The 17,960-nt window shown below is 37.8% G+C and overlaps 1 protein-coding gene across 1 annotated transcript in view; it reads left to right on the forward strand.

Annotated features, from left to right (window-relative positions):
• Positions 1-17,960, forward strand: part of PRLR (prolactin receptor) — a 227,347-nt gene that overhangs the window by 187,400 nt on the left and 21,987 nt on the right. Inside the window, 2 exon segments of the mRNA XM_078153224.1 lie at positions 4,195-4,327; positions 7,508-7,677. Coding sequence (XP_078009350.1) covers positions 4,195-4,327; positions 7,508-7,677 — 303 coding nt within the window.

Here is a 17,960-nt window from a genome sequence, read left to right on the forward strand (position 1 = left end):
AAAAGAACGCATTGTGTAATGCATTCGACAGGTGGTTGCATAATTTTCATTTGAAGACCCCAAGTAACAGGGAAACAGTTTTACTTGCTCTCTAGACTTCTCTACCTCCTTGCCAGACTTTTTCTCCATTCACCCTTCTCTATTCTACCCCTACTTTTATTTTATATTTCATCTTTCCCCATTACAATGTAAGCTCCTTGAATTAGAGACTAGCTTGTTTCCCTATATTTGTACCACCAGTACTTAGCACAGTGCCTGGCACATACTCAGTGCGTAACAAAGGCACATAGTGCATAATAAATGTTTTATCTACCTACAGTATCCTCCTTCTTCAAAGGCACTATACCTCTGTAATACAAGCCTAAAACCAAATGAGTATCTTTTGACTGCTTGCTATATAATACTATTGATTCCTTGTGAACATACAGTCCACTAAAACTACCAGATCTTTTTCTAAAATGAATCTAGCCATGATGATGATGGCCATGGGATACAAACAGCTCATGTGTCTCTGGCACCAGCTAGTTTCAAAAGCACTTTTGCTTCCAGTAATCCTGTGCCGTGTACTTTACAGATGGAGAAACTGAAGCTCAGAGATGTGGTATGACTTGCTCACAATCCCAAACTAGTAAAAGGAAGCCTAGCACTCAAAATCTAATCCTCTGATTCTAAATTGAGGATTTTTGAAGTATCCCTTCATGCATGCATTCATTCATTCATTCATTCATTTAAGGAGTATTAATTAAATACTTCTTGTATTCAAAGTTCATGGTGTTAGGCACTGAGAATGCAAAGACAAAAAACAAAGCCTCTGCCCCCAGGGAGCTTATATTCTACTGGAGAAGTGCTGAAATATTAAGTGTTAGATTCTAAAACTAGCATTTATACATTGTTTTAAATATTAATGGTTTAAAGCATTTGCAAAGTTCTTTATATATATATATACATATATATAATATGTATATATATGTATATATATAGATATATAGATATATAGATATATAGATATATAGATATATAGATATATAGATATATAGATATATAGATATATAGATATATAGATAAAATCTCTCTAGAGTCCTAACAACCCCATGAAATATGTGCTAATATTATCCTCACTTTACAGATGGATATAGTAACTGATAACTGAGGCTGAGAGATTAGGCAACTTACGCAGGGTCATACTACATACTACATAAGTAGTGTCTGAAAGAGAATTTAAACTCAGGTCTTCTGACTCTAAGTCCAATATTCTAGCCAGTACACCACCTAGTACACACACTAAGGATATATAGATGAAAAAAATAACCCTTTCTATTATACCACATTACCTCCCAATGGAGGTACTTGGAACAAGTATGTACTTGGAACAATATAGTAATTTGTGAAACATACACTTAGTGTGGTACATCTAAGGTTGTGAACTACTCAGGATAAAACCCCAGTTGCATTTTCTGAGCCAGGGTGCAAATATGGTGAGTATGAGAGACAACAGAAAAGGTAGAGCTTGAAATATTGAGATAAGAGCTGAGAATGTATTACCGTCCCTGATTTCCTGATCCAGGCTTTCAGATGGGACAGTTTTAGTAAAAAGTAGATTCTGTGAAGTTAGTTGCATATGTGTCATTGAAGTAACCCAACCAACAAATTATCAGCACCTGAACTAATCTGCCTCAATCTAACTCAGAAATCTCATGAAGAGGATGGGGTCAATCTGCAGACACATCAACTCCTGGAATTTGACCAAGGAATTCAGGAATCATGAAGTCCCAAGGATCTCCACCACCTGAGAGGGTTTCCATACTTCATATAGGAGGAGTTCAATCTTTTTAGTTTGTATAGGCTTCTTTGGAATGCTTTGGAATGCCATTTATCGTTACAGAATTTTCTCATTTCTAAAATTATTAGCTCCATGTTGTTCAAGTACATCATCCATGACAAACAAAGGGATATTGGATTTTCAAACACTTGTTATGTTCAGGGGGAGAATGGGAATCTTAAGGAAGATAATTCAATATTTCAGTGGATTTGTCGTCTCTGTGCAGAGGGTTTTGGCAGAGGGAAGTTCAGGCATTTTATGCCTCAAGAATGTCAGAGGTTTCTCTGTTTCTCTACTTAACTGTGTATTTAACGCAGATGGGGGATGGAACAGAGAGAAATGCAAATCATCTGCAAAACAAGGGACTCAGAAAAGAGAGGTAGAGGAAGAGTTGGGGAGAAAGGAGGAAAGGGACCAAGAAACTGAAGAAAGTGGTCAGGAAAAAGGGCCAGAAGGGAAGGAGAACAAAGGGGACAGAATAGTATGGGGAAGGGAAGTAAAAGGGGGAAAGGAAAAGTCAAGAGAAAGCAGAAAGTACCAGAGGAGCAATTCTGAAGAGGAGGAAGTCAGTGTTGAACAAGGAAGAGATCAGAACTATTTGGAAGGAGGTCAGTAAGTGTTGGAGAAGAGGGGGCGGGGTGACTGGATAGACTAATGTTGGGGAAAGGAAAGTTGGAATTAATTAGCCAAGCATCTGCAGGGTGCTTAGTATACAAGGAATTTTTATTGTATTAATCACTCTTGTGCTTCTGGGGATTTTAGGGTTTATGTGCTCCAAATAACCAAAGAATATTGGAGCTGAAAGGGACTTATACCATCCTCATTTATAGAAGAAGATACTGGGGTCCAGAGATGTGAAGTAGATCACCCACAGGCACACTGTGAATGGTGGTAGCTTTCCAATTAGCATCCCTAGTCCCTTAAAAGCTAATCCAGTGCTCTTCTTTCTACTTCCCCCATGCTGCTTCTCAACAACCTAACTCCCTATGATCATTCCCCATTTTGACAAATAACCATGTCTTCATTTTTGTCACCATTTATTCATTTTTCAATGTTTTGTGCTTATTCAATGAGCCGTACAGGACCTCTGTAAGCTATCACTATCACCCCAGCTTGAGAAGTGCCATGCCCTAGGTAGAATTCCACCCCTGGAATCCTGCTCAGCTGCCTGAAAGCCAGTCTGCCCTAGAGCTGGCAAGGTTGGAGATGAGTCCTTGAATATTAGCTCCAGCCTCCATAGTCCCTCCATTAGCTCCATAACCCCCTCTATCTACAGCACTGAGGCAGTGGCACCTATGGAACTGTCTCTATTTGGTAGAATCTGGTAAAATAGGAATCACTCATACGTATGTGGCACACATTATATTGTGAGCTCCTTGAGCAGGCTAAGACTGTTTACCTCTTTTCTTTTTTCTTTTTCTTTTTTTTAACATGTCCCTAGTTGCCTGAACCATAGTTAAGTGCTTAATAAAGGCTTGTCAACTTGATTTACCTTAAGGTTTAAAGCACCTCTTTCACAACCATCCTGTGAGATTGATGAAAGTTATTACCACCATTTTACATGTGAGCAAGCAAAAACTGTAAGGCAGAGGTTCTTAACTTTTTGTGTGTCATAGACCCCTTTGGCATTTTGAGAAAATCTATAAGCCCTTTTCAGAATAATGTTTTTAAATGTATAAAATAAAATATATAAGGTTACAAAGGAAACCAATTATATTGAAATATTGTTATCAGAGTATTTTTCAAAATTTGTGTTATACAGTTATCCTTTCCACATCATGATTTTTCCCCATCACAGTTTCAGCATATCGAGGGTCATAAGAAATTAAATGGGAATTTTTTAGGAGTTTTGTGGAAGCCACAGAGGGCACATAAAGGCTAGCAAACAACATAGAAAGTGTATTTTTACTTAACATTAACTTATATATAGCCTATGACCAAACTCTTAACCCAGATTTTATAATAAGGTACTATAAACACCCCATAAAAGAAAAAGAAAAAAAATTCAGACTTCTCTGGTATGGAGGGCCAAAATATTTTCCATGGAGCATGCCCCTAACCCCCCATGATGTGGAAGGGATAACTATAGTTCACAGACACCATGAAATCTACCCACAAACCCTTTGGGAATCCTGCTCTGAGAGGTTAAGTTCATAGTTACATTGCTAGCAAATACAATACCAAAGCCAGGTATTGAAGCCCAGATCTCCTGACTCCAAATGCAGTGAGTGAAGCTCAGATCTCCTGACTCCAAATGCAGTGAGTGCTCTTTCTACTGTCTCCCATAGCCCATCAAGAGCTGTTGAAGATAGAAGTGGTATGAAGAGTTGTATAGGGTGTAATAATGACCCCAGTTGGTATCTGACTTTCTTTAGGACAATCAGCCCCTGGAAAGCCTAAGATCGAAAAGTGTCGTTCTCCTGAAAAGGAAACATTCACTTGCTGGTGGAAACCAGGATCAGATGGAGGAATTCCTACCAACTACACTTTGTTTTACAGAAAAGAAGGGTAAAAAAGTTACACTTTCTGCTCATTTATTCTAATCAAACTTAATCATCCTCAATTCAAATACAAGTCTGGTGGTGGTGAGATTGCCAGGGCCAGCCTTCCTACTATTTCCTGAACTGACAGATGTCTTATATCCACATTCTCCTGCCCAAGTTCATAAGACTTAGATCCATTTGGTATTTAATATTGATTGTCAGTATATATTAATGAAGACTGTTATTAGTAACAGTGCTTTAAGTATAATTCTCCCAGATACCACCGTTGCTATACCTCTATGGACTTCTTTGAGATGTTTCATGCCATTTCTCACTACAGAATTTTCTCATTTCCTAAAATTATTGGTTTCACATTGTTAGGGTATGTAGAACTCAATTGCATTATCAATGATAATACAGGAGTTTGGATTTTCAAAAGGTTTTATATTCAGGGACAAAAAAGGGGCTATGAAGAAGGTAATTTGATACTTTGATGGATTTGTTATCTCAGAGGAGAAAATAAATGCTTGTTAATTGAATTAAAATTTTAATTTAAAAAATAAATAAGACAGAAAAAAGTTCCAATTTTAAACCCATCCACATCTTCTTATCCTGTGGAACCTTTGTCCATGTCGTCACTCTACAGGGAGTGAGTCCATTTGTCACACAGAGGACCTTCCCCTAGTTTTCCTGACCTGATAGAGGTACCAATGGAACTCAAGTGCCATCTACCATTTATCCCTCCTCCAGTTCACTCCATGACCTGCCTACCTAGTAGGAATTTTATTTTCTGAAAGGAAATACTTTGCAAAGGAGGATATGAGGGGCTGCTTTGAAAGTAAATAGGAAATTCATATGATCGAAAGAATTTGGTGGAAAAGGTACATTCAGGGATAACTAGCAAAGACACTTTTTAAGGATTTAAACACTCCCGTAGAGAGAACACATACTCCTACCTGGGAGCCAAACATGCCATCTGAACATTGTGTCCACTTTTCACATTTCAAGCATCTATTCAAATAAACATGTGTTTAGCTGAAAAAAATTCTGTCGCCTACATGATACATCTTCTCTTTAGATACCTAAGTTTAAGTATAAACAGCCGAATGAGGAACTTGAGTTAGGAAACAAGGCTCTGAGGCCAAGTCACCATGATGGTGACTGACACAACCTTAAGTATACTGCGGTAAGAAAGGTTGAAGGAGAAAAAAAGTATGAAATTTTCTTATTTTAAAATCTAGGAGATGCAGTTACATGTTTTATCATATGTTCTCCATACCTATTTACCATCCTGGTTTCTCACCTTCTGGACTCTTCAGCTTGCTTTTGTCCTTCTTAAAATGCAATGATCAATACTTAACACAGAGCCACAAATGTGGCCTAAGGCAGAATGAAGAGAAACTAGTACTTCCTTTGCTCTGAGCATCATGCCTCCTTTCATGCAGCCTTCGATGGCATTAGCTTTTTTGATCACACAATTGCCATGTCCTGAGCTTGCAGTCCACTGAAACCCCCAGATCTTTTTCAGCAAACCATTGTCTAGCCAAGCCTGCCCAATCTTATGCTTGTAAAGTTGGCTTTTTTTAATACAAGTTTAAGACTTTACATTTATAGCTGTTAAATTTCATCTTATTTTGGTCATCTCATTATTCTAACCCATTGGTCTCTTTTGGATCCAAGTTTTGTGTCATCTGTAAACCTGACTTCTATATATTAATCCATAACCTATATATCTTCTATAACTTAATACAAATTATTGGGGGTAAAAGGTTGATCAACACAGAGTGAAGTACTGATCCCTTGGGCACTGAAGTAAAGACCTCCCTCCAAGTTAATTTCACCCAATTTGTGAGTTTGCTTTGGGCCTGGTCATTCAGCCAGTTTGAAATGCAGCTATCTGTATTACTGTCTAGTATATTTCTCTATATATTATTTACTAGCACAGAGTAAGAAACTGCATCAAATGGCCTTTCTGAATTCTTAAGTATCCAATGTCTGCAGTTTCCCCTAATCTGCCAGTCTAATTATCCCATCAAAAAAGGAAATAAGATTAAGTCTGGTATGACCTGTTCTTCCTGAGCAAGATAAAATGAGGTAATATTTTTGCAAACCTTAAAGCACTATATAAATACTAGCTATTATTACTGTTACTATTGCTACTATTATTATTATTATTATTATTATTATTAATATAATATGCAGCTATACTGCCTGTTGGTGCTCCTTGCCTAAGTGCTTACAAACCATCCTCTTAATAATATGTTCTAGAATTTTGCCAGGAATAGAGATTAAATTTGCCTATTGACTACAGAGTATACCTTCTTACCATTTGTATGACATTTCAAAGAACATCTGCCCTTCTTTAGTCCTGTGTCCCTAGGATCCTTCAGAGATCACCAGTAGTTACCCAACATGCACACCTGCTGATTCTTTTGCAACCTAAGAAGTGGTTTGTCCAGGGCTGGTAATTTGAACTTGCTGAGGATAGTTAGATGCTGCCTAACCATCAATTCCCTTATCTTGGGCTTCTACTCCCTGCTAATCATTCCTGTTCTCTCTTTTCCAATTCCAATCCATTATCCACCTTAAAAGAAATAAGAGAAAATATGAGTCAAGTCATTCAGATTTCTCATTATAATCCCTTATGCTCACCCCATCCACCCCAAGAAAAAATTGTTTCCGTTTTTTTGATCCTTCTCTCGCCCCCAACATGACTTTAGAGAAACGACAACTGGTTCTTATTCCCTTTAATGTTATATCATCAGCTTCTGCTCATTCTGGTCTTTATCATGCCCAATGCAACTGCTACTATTATTTTGTACTCATTCCTTTGCTTCCGTCTCCATAATCTCTTAAATCTAGATTAATCATTGAGTTTCCCATGTATTCACATCAATATCTGTAGGCAGTTCCCCTTTATCTTTCTCACCACACTCATTTCTGCTTTTGTCAACTTGGTCACTTCCATAAGGTACACCCCCAGCCACTTCCACTCTTCCCAAATCTCTTCTCTAGAACTTTGCTATTTATTATTTCTAATTCTCACTCTTTATCCCTATTCTCCCCAGTCCAAAAAGCACAGCTTTTACTATGGCTCTTCCTTTAGGATACTTGGTTCCCCAAAGCTAGTAATACTTTTCTAATGAGAAAATTAGAAACACCATTCCAGGATTATTTTCGTAACTTTTTTTGTTATTCCTTTCAGAGAGTCACTCACCCATGAATGTCCTGACTACAAAACTGGAGGTTCTAATTCCTGTTATTTTAATAAGAGGCACACCTCTATATGGATGGTCTACATCATTTGGGTCAATGCCACTAACCAGATGGGAAGGAGTATGTCAGAGCCACGTTATGTGGATGTGACTTACATAGGTAAGAGGAAAAAAAGCTTTTCAAATCACTAGCTAACAAGCAAAAACTGATTTGAGTTCTCTTAGCCACCGTGACTATCTCCAGATAAGATCAGAATATATACATGATACTTATCATCTGAACATGATTATCCTATTTTCATTTAGTTATTATTTGCTACCTATACCCTCTTCAACACACACACACACACACACACACACACACACACACACACACACACATACACACACACACAAACACACACTTACTTGTAGCCAGAACAGTTTCCAAGGATACTTTACTTCCAAGTCTACTCTTCTCAGCAACCACAAATTAGTAGCTGCCACTGCTCAAGTTGAATTTGTGCAGGTAAGTAGGGTTTTAATGAATTTAGGTGGCTGAGAATTGGGAGAAGGAAATAATGATGAAGATTTTCAGGAATGGATCTCAGTCCTATGGGGTTATTGGAATAGATGGGGTCAAAATATTTAGCAAGGATGATAGACCTAGTGAATGATGCAACTGAACCATAGAGTGGAGAGATGCAAGAAGGATCATATTTTTGCCACAGAGTCCAGAAGTTAGACAGAGAAAGAACAAAAAACACTGGGAACCAATTCAACTGGAAGCCTCTGTCACTCAGGCTGTGAAAATATCAAGCATGACACAGATTTGTTTTGCCTCTGGGAGGAAACAAGGAAAGTAAATCTCACACACACACGCGCGCACACACACGCGCGCACACACACACACACACACACACACACATACACACATGAAATTGACTGGGAATGTGGCAGGAATTATTAGCTAGTGGAGCAGAGTCTGCCAGTAATTGGGAAGGAAACTTGAGAGGGGTCGGGGGAAACTGTCCTGCCTTAAGGTCTTCATAAAGATGCTTTGGGTCCTAGGGAGGGACTGTGTAAGCAAAGTTAGCAAGGTTCTGCTAGACTTTGGGGCAGCAGGACCTTATATTGCCAAGAGTTTGGTTTAAAAAAATTAGGAATGTCGCTCAGTTAGAAGAATATAGCTGAGCATGTACTGACCATGAAAACTTGGCTTTTTGGGGTAGGTCTAGTACAGTTGAGAACCATTCCTGTCCTTTGGTAGGCAGGAGGCAGTAGAGGACAGATAGTTCTGGAGGTAACTGATAAAATGGCAGCTTGGGTACTGGGTTAGTTATCATCATTATGATACCCTCCTATATGGAATGGGACATAGGTTTGTGTAGTTTTTCAAAGCAAGAATATCTTCAACTGGGAATGAAGGTGCCCCAGGAAATTCCCCTAACTCACTATAATTAAGAGCTACAGTTAATTGCCAAGGTACATTATTCTGTAGCATAGCCCTAGAGGAACCTGCAGCAGAAGGAAAGGAAAAGATAATAATGCAGCTGTGTCTGAAATGTCAGAGAAAGTCAAGGTTGTGATATCTTACCAGTCAAGTGGCCTCCTTAATAATGTCAAGAGGAGACCAAATAGACACATAGTGATGGCCTTTTAATGGGCTTCTGTGGAAGACCAGTTAAGAGAACTGAGCCTCTGTCATATCACTATTAGATTGCGCCTATGACATCAGATGTTAATATAAGAGGCAAGTGTACCAAAAAGCCCTGCCAAAAGCCAACAGACCAGCTATGACCCTGAGTAGCTCTTCTGCAGCCTTGGTTCCAAGGAAAAGTAGATTTCATGATAAAGCTGCCACCATCCTGGATTTATACAATAACCTTCACTGCTGTAAACCATTTCTTGCAAATGGAATACCTGGCCCCATGTCTGAAGCTCCTTTCTATATGCCAAACAATGTGGTGCTTTTAAAAATATTTATGTGCTAAAATTAAGTGGTTTTCTGACATGTAGAACATAAGATGGGGGCCACTTTTATGACAAAATTCTGGAGGTGTCAACAGAAAAAATGAGTAGTTCAGTTACTCCCTATGGTAGCATGCCTCCCACAGGCCATCAATCAAGTGAAGAGGGTAAACCAAGAAATTAAACAGTTCCTGCATTGTTGCCAATTATCTACAGCAGGATTGGCCCTCATACTTTCCTATGGTTGAACTTGCCCACATAAAGGCAATGGACTCAGTGTTTGAATTATCCTTTTCCAGGTCATATCAGGGTATGTCCGTACATTAATCAATCAACAAACATTTATTAAGAAGCAACATGGTATAGAAGATAGGCATTTGGTCTTGGAGGCAGGAAGAGCTGACTGGATTCAAGGCCTTCCTCTGACACCCATTGGCTACGTGGCCCTGGGCAAGTAACTCAATATCCCAATATTCACAGTTGTGTCAAACTCAAATAGAAAATGAGGCCACTAATCCATGCATAAATATCTCTGCCAGCAGCATACTTAATTTTAAAATGCAATATTATCTGTGTTTTATGTTATTTTTATTTATTTTGTTTAAAATTTCCTAATTACATTTTAATCTGGTTTGGGTCATATGCTACCTATCTGCCCATATTTGACACCTCAAATCTAGAAAACTCCATAAGACTAAAAATTATAGTGAAGGTGCCAACCTGCACTGGTAGAGGAGCTTTCTCATCTGAGAAATGCTTGTACGGGTGAAATTGCAGATGTAGGATCTATTATTATCCCTATGTGCCAGGCACTGTGCTAGGTGCTGAAGAGAAAAAGACAAAAGTGAAATAAATAGTCCTTGGTCTCAAGGAGTTTGTATTTTACAGGGAAGAATACAGCATACACAAATGTAAACATATGCAAAATAAACACAAGGTTATCTGGGTCAGGAGGGGGAGCTGTGGGAATCAGGAAAGGCCTCAGGCCAAAGGAGGCATTGGAGCTGAGTTTTAAAAGAAACAAGGGGTTCTAAGAGACAGAGGTAAGGAGAGAGTACATTCTAGACATGGGGAGCAGCCAGTACAAAGGAAGAGAGACAGAAGAGACAGCATATCATGTATGAGGAACAAAGAGAAGGCCTTTTAATTGGACCACAGAGCATGGGAAGTGAAACAATGCATGGCAAGGTTGGAAAGGAAAAACATTCCCCATCTGAGGATTCCAGCGATGCTACAAAAGCCTAACAGAAAGCAAGCACATGACCTTTACAGGTGGGATTCTGGGCACCGCAGCAAGCTCTTGAGGGATCACTGAAGCAAATTGGAGACAGAAGGGTCTTGACATAAAGAATGTTCTCCCACAATGTCGAGGAGGCCAGGCCTCACTAAACCAAACTTAACAGCATGAAGGCCCTCGGTGAGTGTTCCCCATGGACCTTTACCATCACCCAGACTTTTAACCTGGCAACACATAAAATCAGTTACTTTGAGGGCCTGGGAAAATCAAGAAAGGAAAAAAGAAAAAGAAAGAAAGAAAGAGAGGAAAAGAGAGAGAGAGAGAAAGAGAGAGAGAGAGAGAGAGAGAGAGAGAGAGAGAGAGAGAGAGAGAGAGAGAAGGAAAGAAAGAAGAAAAGAAGGACGAGAAGAAAAGAAAGAAAAGAAGGAAGAGAAAGAGAGGAAAGAAGGAAGGAAGGAAGGAAGGAAGGAAGGAAGGAAGGAAGGAAGGAAGGAAGGAAGAGGAAGGAAAGAGGGAAAGAAGGAAGAGAAAGAGGAAGAAAGGAAGAGGGAAAGAAGGAAGAGAAAGAGAGAAAGAAAGGAAGGGGGAAAGAAGGAAGAGAAAGAGAGAAAGAAAGGAAGGGGGAAAGAAGGAAGAGAAAGAGAGAAAGAAAGGAAGGGGGAAAGAAGGAAGAGAAAGAGAAAGGAAGGGGAAGGAAGGAAGGGAGGGAGGGAGGGAACGAACCAGGTAGCATGGCAAAAAGAGTCTTGGAATCAGAAGGATTTTAGTTCAGATCACTCTTCTTAACACTTTCTAGGTGTGATCACATGCAAGTCATTTCATTTCAGAATTATGAGAAAGGATTTAATCTGCATCAGTGGAGGGAGTTCCCATACTCGTGAAATAGCAGGTCCTTGTTATATTAATAATATATTGACATAAATCTGCTGGGAAAATAAACAGCAGAAAGTCCACTGTGTAGCTTTGAATGATCTGTGCCCCCATTCACAGAAATAATAGACAGCTGACTATTGAACTATCTAGATTCCATTTAAACTGAGACAGACCTTGCGTGTTACTGTCCCAAGTGAGGAGCAGTCTGACAAGGAGTAATAAGGACTCATAACCAGTATAAGGCAGAACTAAAAATCTACTTGTAATTTTTCCCTCATAAATTATCTTTGAATCCTCTCCTTCCTTTGACATGGCATAACTTAAAGGCTATTTCCTCTCTTTGAAATAACTTCCCTTTCTCACTCAGCTCTTCTTTTTTTTTTAATTTTTTAACATTTTTACTTTAAGTTTTGAGTTCTGAATTCTATCCTTCCCTTCTTCCTCCCTGAGACGGTAAGCAATCAGATATAGGTTATACATGTGCAATTATGTAAAACATTTCCATATTAGTCATTTTGTACAAGAAGACTCAAAAGGGGAAAATGAGAGAAAGTGAAAAATAGCATGCTTCAGTCTGTATTCAATCAATATCAGTTCTTTCTCTGAATGCAGAGAGTATGCTTCATCATTGGTCTTTTGGGATTATCTTGGATCATTATATTGCTGAGAATATCTAAATCATTCACAATTTTTCATCAAACAATATTTCTGTTACTGTGTACAATGTTTGACTGGTTCTGTTCACTTCTCTACGCATCAGTTTATATGTCTTTCCAGGATTTTCTAAAATCATCTTGCTTGTCATTTCTTATAGCACAATAATATTCTATTACAATCTTATACCACAGCTTGTTTAGCCAATTACCAATTGATGGTCATCCCTTTGATTTCCAATCCTTAGTCACTGCAAAAAGAGCTGCTATAAATATTTTTGTACAGATAGGTCCCTTTCCCTTTTTTGGATGTCTTTGGGATATAAATCTAGCACTGGTATTGCTGGATTGCAGTGGTATAAATTGGGTATGCACAGTTGTATAGCCCTTTGGGCATAATTCCAAATTGACCTCCAGAATGGTTGGATCAGTTCACAACTCCACCAACAGTGTATTAGTGTCCCAGTATTTCAACATCCAACATTTTCCTTTTTTGTCATATTAGCTACTCTGATAGGTGTGAGGTGGTTGTTTTCATTTGCAATTCTCCGATCAATTTGGATTTAGAGCATTTTTTCATATGACTTTTTTTTATTGATAGCTTTTATTTCTTCATCTGAAAACTACCTATTCATATCCTTTCACCATTTATCAATTGGGGAATGACTTGTGTTTTTATAAATTTGGCTCAGTTCTCTATATATATGAGAAATGACACCTTTATCAGAGATACTTATTGCAAAAATTTTCCTGTTTTCTCCTTTTTTTCCTTATAATTTTGGTTGCATTGGTTTTGTTTGTGTGAAAATTTTTTAATTTTATATAATTAAAATTATCTATTTGACACTTTGTAATGCTCTCTATATCTTCTTTGGTCCTAATTCTTCCCTTACCCATAAATCTGATAGATAAACTATCCCATGTTCTCTTAATTTGCTTATGGTATCACCCTTTATGTATAAATCACATATCCATTTTGACTTTATCTTGGTATATGGTGTGAGATGTTGGTCTACAGCTAGTTACTGCCATACTGTTTTCCAGTTTTCCCAGAAGTTTTTGTCAAACAATGAGTTCTTGTTCCAAAAGCTGGGATCTTTGGGTTTATCATACACTAGATTACTATGGTCATTTACTATAATGTAATATGTACCTAATCTATTCCACTAATCCACCATGCTATTTCTTAGCCAGTACCAGATTGTTTTGACAATTACCACTTTATAATTCATTTTGAGATCTGATACAGCTAAACCACCTTCTTTTACATTTTTTTGTTGATTGCTTTGATATCCTTTCCAGACAAATTTTATTATTTTTTCTAGCTCTATAAAATATTTTTGATAGCTTAATTGGTATCACACAGAATAAATAAATTTAGGTAGAATTGTCATTTTTATTATGTTGGCTGGCCTATCCACAAGCAATTAATATTTTTCCAGTTGTTTAGATCTGACTCCATTATGTGAAAAGTGTTTTATAGTTGTGTTCATATAGTTCCTGGATTTATCTTGGCAGGTAGACTCCTAAGTATTTTATATTGTCTACAGTTATTTTAAATGGAAGTTCTCTTTCTATCTCTTGCTGCTGGACTTTATTGGCAATATGTAGAAATGCTGATAATTTATGTGGGTTTATTTTGTATCCTGCAACTTTGCTAAAGTTTTTCATAATTTCAAGTAGTTTTTTAGTTGATTCTCTGGGATTTTCTAAGCATACCATCATATCATCTGCAAAGAATGATAGTTTTGTTTCCTCATTGCCTATTCTAATTCCTTTAATTTCTTTTTCTTCTCTTATTACTATAACTAACATTTCTTCATATATTAATTTATTTTAAGCTTAAATACTAAAACTTAAATATACAATAAGAAAAGAAACATTATAGACTTAAGTACTAAAACTAAAATACAAAAGAAAAAAAAGCTTTGCCATGTTCACAGCAGAGCATAAGAGAGTATTCAAAATATACAGCAATAAATCTACATTTTGAAAAAGCCTGTATAATAAATAGTACACATTGTGTCCCAAGCCGTCCACCTTTTCTTTGTTTCCTGGTAAGTTTTCTTTTGTTCTCTGCTGTGGACTTTTTATTTTTTCTTTTTCCCCCTTCTTCTCCCCCTCCCCCAGAGAGGCTACAATTAAGCATATATATATATGTATGTATGTATGTATGTATGTATGTATGTATGTATGTATGTATATGTATACACACATATCTTTTTTTCAAACTACCCAATTACTAATAACAATCTTAGATGGAAAATTTACATTTCTTCATACAAAAAGTAAACAGTCTGTCCTTATTGAGTCCCTTGTAATTAGTGTTTGATGTTTACCTTTTATTTCTTTTGGATCTTGCATGTCAAATTTTCTATTAATTTCAAGTCTTTTGCAACAAAATCCTGAAAGTCTGGCAATTCATTAAATGTCCATTTTTTTCATTCAGGATTGTGCTTAACTTGCCTGGGTATGATATTTTTGGCTACAACCCCCATTCTTTTGCTCTTCGATATATAGTGTTCCAAGACTTGAAGCCTTTTAGTATAGCCACTGCTAGGTCTTGTGTGATTCTAATTGTAGCTCTGTCATATTTGAATTGTTTTTTTCTTGTTGCTTGTAATATTTTCTCCTTGAACTAGGGGTTTTGGAATCTAGCCATGCTATTCCTGTAGGTTTTCCTTGTACAATCTCTTTAGGTGGTGATAAGTGCATTTTTTCTATTTCTATTTTCTCCTTTTGTTCTAACACTTCAGGACAATTTTCTTTTATTATTTCTTGTAATATTGTATCAAGACTCTTTTTTTTCATAGTAGCTTTCAGGTAGTTGAATTGTTCTTATGTTTTCTCTTCTTAATCTGTTCTCCAAATCAGTTGTTTTTCTTATGTGATGTTTCACTTTCTCTTCTATTTTTTCATTCTTTATATTTTGTTTGGTTATTTCGTAGTCTCCTATAACTTCTTGGCTTCCCCTTGCCCAATTCTAATTTTTAAGGAGTCGTTTTCTTCCTTAAGATTCTGGATCTCCATTTCTAGTTGGTTGACTTTCTTTTCATAATCTTCATGTTTGTCTTAGATTGTTCTTATTTTTTTTAACTCTTCCTCAAGCTCTCTCATTTGATTTTTAAAGTCTTTTTCAAGTTCTTCTGTGAATTCTTTTGGGGCAGGTGACTTTTGATAATACTCTTTAGGGTAGGAGAAGCTATTTTTGCTTCAATATCTTTCTCTGAAGACGAACCCTGGTCTTTTCTATCCCCATAGTAGCTTTCTACGGTTGGGTTCTTTCTCCTTAGCTGGCTAATTTTTTTTTATTATTTGTAGAAGCTTATTATTGTAATCACCTCTGATCTGGGAGTATGGGAAATAATGCCTCTCACTTCAGATCCTCCTTCAGTTATCCCCTCTGGCCTAGAACCAAAACCAAGAATTCTGCCCTCCTGTTCAGTGCCCACAGCCAGTGGAGTCCCTGCCCTACTGCTGCTGCATTCACTAGGCGTATGTGTGTTCTTTCTCACCTAGGGCTGCATCTTGGCAGCGCAGCTGGACCTGACATCCTTTATCAACAGAGGTTCCCTCAATCTTCCCCTGCTCAGATGCCCAACTTTCCACACTGTCAGAGAGGTGAAAATCCCTGCAGCTGGGACTGAGGCTGCCTCCCAACCCAGCCAGCCCCAGGGCTTGCCACTTGCTGCTTCACCAGAGCTAGCTTGGAGATGTTTACACTTCACAGGGACAAAATCTCAAATATTCTCTGATTGTCCCAAGAGGACCACTGTTCTGTCCCAACTCTTGCTCATTTTTACTGCTCTACATTCTCCTTAAGGCACTATTTTGTCTTATTTGTGGAGGAAATCTGGAGAGCTTGGGATTTTCTGCCCTATTCACCATCTTCCCAGAATCCTCTCTCTTTAGCTAACATTTTTAGTACAATATTACATAATAGAGGTGACAATAGATATCTTTGCTTCACCATTGATTGTATTGGGAAGGCTTCTAGATTATCTCCATTGCAGATAATGCTTGCTGAGGGTTTTAGATGAATATTACTTATCATTTTAAGGTAAGCTCCATTTATTCCTATGCTCTCTAGTGTTTTTAATAAGAATGGGTGCCACTCACCTCTTTTCTTAAAATCTGTTTTCTTTTGTTACTACTCTTGACTTTTATTCTGATCTTTTCTTAAACTGTCACACTTTACCATGTGATTGTGGTTTTCTTATGCATCTACTTGGCAGCTATAGCTGCCACTTACTTGAATACTTCCATGGGACTGGAATCTCATTGATATGGGTTCTCTCCTAATATTACAGATCCATGCCTTCCAACGTGTGGGACTCTTACCTGTGACCTCTAAGTTCTCCAAAAAAGGAGTCCATCCTCCATGCTAGGGGGCCTTCCTCTAATTCTCTTAGCATTGTATGAATACCAGTTGACACACAGGCTGTCCAATGACTATTTCTTACTCTTACCCCATGACCAGTACCCATCTATTTTGGTCATGCATCTCTCTCCTTTATGCTGTTTCTCCTGTGCAGTTCTTGGTCACTAATGTATCCTAGTGTTGTTATGCCTGCCATATGTCCCTCCATCGTTCTTTGAGTCAGCCTCAACTGAAGACAAAATTCTTAAGAGACTATGGAATTCTGTGATTTCATTTAGGGCATTTCAACATCAGTTTCAAGACCTTAGTATTCTCCCTTTTATCCAACGTTGTTGGAGAGAGGACCATTTTGGTTCACCAAGCAATCTAGTTAATAGGGAAGGGCCACTAATGCCCCATGTGTACTATCCATAGACGACTAATTTCCAGATATTTACCATGCTGTTTTATAACTCTGAATTGTCAATGGACAACTATATATCTATCATTCAAAGGCCAACCTGGCAAAGCTCATTACCACAAGAGGTTGATTACTACTTGAAGTTGACAACAAAGATTGGGGGTTCATTGGCCACTAGACAATTAATGATTTGGTTATGACAACTCACAAAGGCATCTACTAATAATATGGAAGCTCTATGCTATTTGAGGGAATTCTCCCGCTGATGAAACCTTGAATCCTTGAAGTATTACCATAAGTATAAGACAATCAAAAATATTTGACATTAAAACTGTACTGCACATAATTTCATTCTCCAATGGTGATTCAGGAGGCACTTCAGCAACTGGCAGTGTTCCATAGTCATCTGAACATCAGTTACTCTGTTAAGTGTCATCATGGCCATTACAAGAGATCTACTTGATACAAAGACAAATAACAAGATGCTTTTCCAAAATCATAATAGTGAATATTTCATAAAGGTCACTGAGACCCAGTGCTGTCCTTAAAATGGATTGTTTACCACTAGCCAATTAGGATTAATTTATTGGGCACTGAAGGCAATGTGTTAGGGTCCTTTTAGGGGTATGGGAAGTGTTGAACGGTAGCCAGAGTGGCAAAAAGCTTCTGAATTATGATACTACTCAAAATGCTATCACTTGCCCTTCCATGTAATGATATTACATGACACAAAGACACAATGTACCCTACCAACTGCCCTTTGGATGTCATTCAGAGTCCACATTCAATTTTATCTACCTGGACCATATCTCTTCTGCCCTTCTATACAACAAGACAAGATCACTCAGCAGTGAAGAACCCCAGCTGGGCTGAAGGCAAAAGAAGGTGGGCAAGGGTAGAATGAATAAAAGCCTTTTTTCTTAATTGGAGTGCAAAACTAAAAATCAGT

Source organism: Phascolarctos cinereus, unplaced genomic scaffold (assembly GCF_003287225.1).
Source record: "Phascolarctos cinereus isolate Bilbo 61053 unplaced genomic scaffold, phaCin_HiC Scaffold_4;HRSCAF=312, whole genome shotgun sequence".
Lineage (NCBI taxonomy): Eukaryota > Metazoa > Chordata > Mammalia > Diprotodontia > Phascolarctidae > Phascolarctos > Phascolarctos cinereus.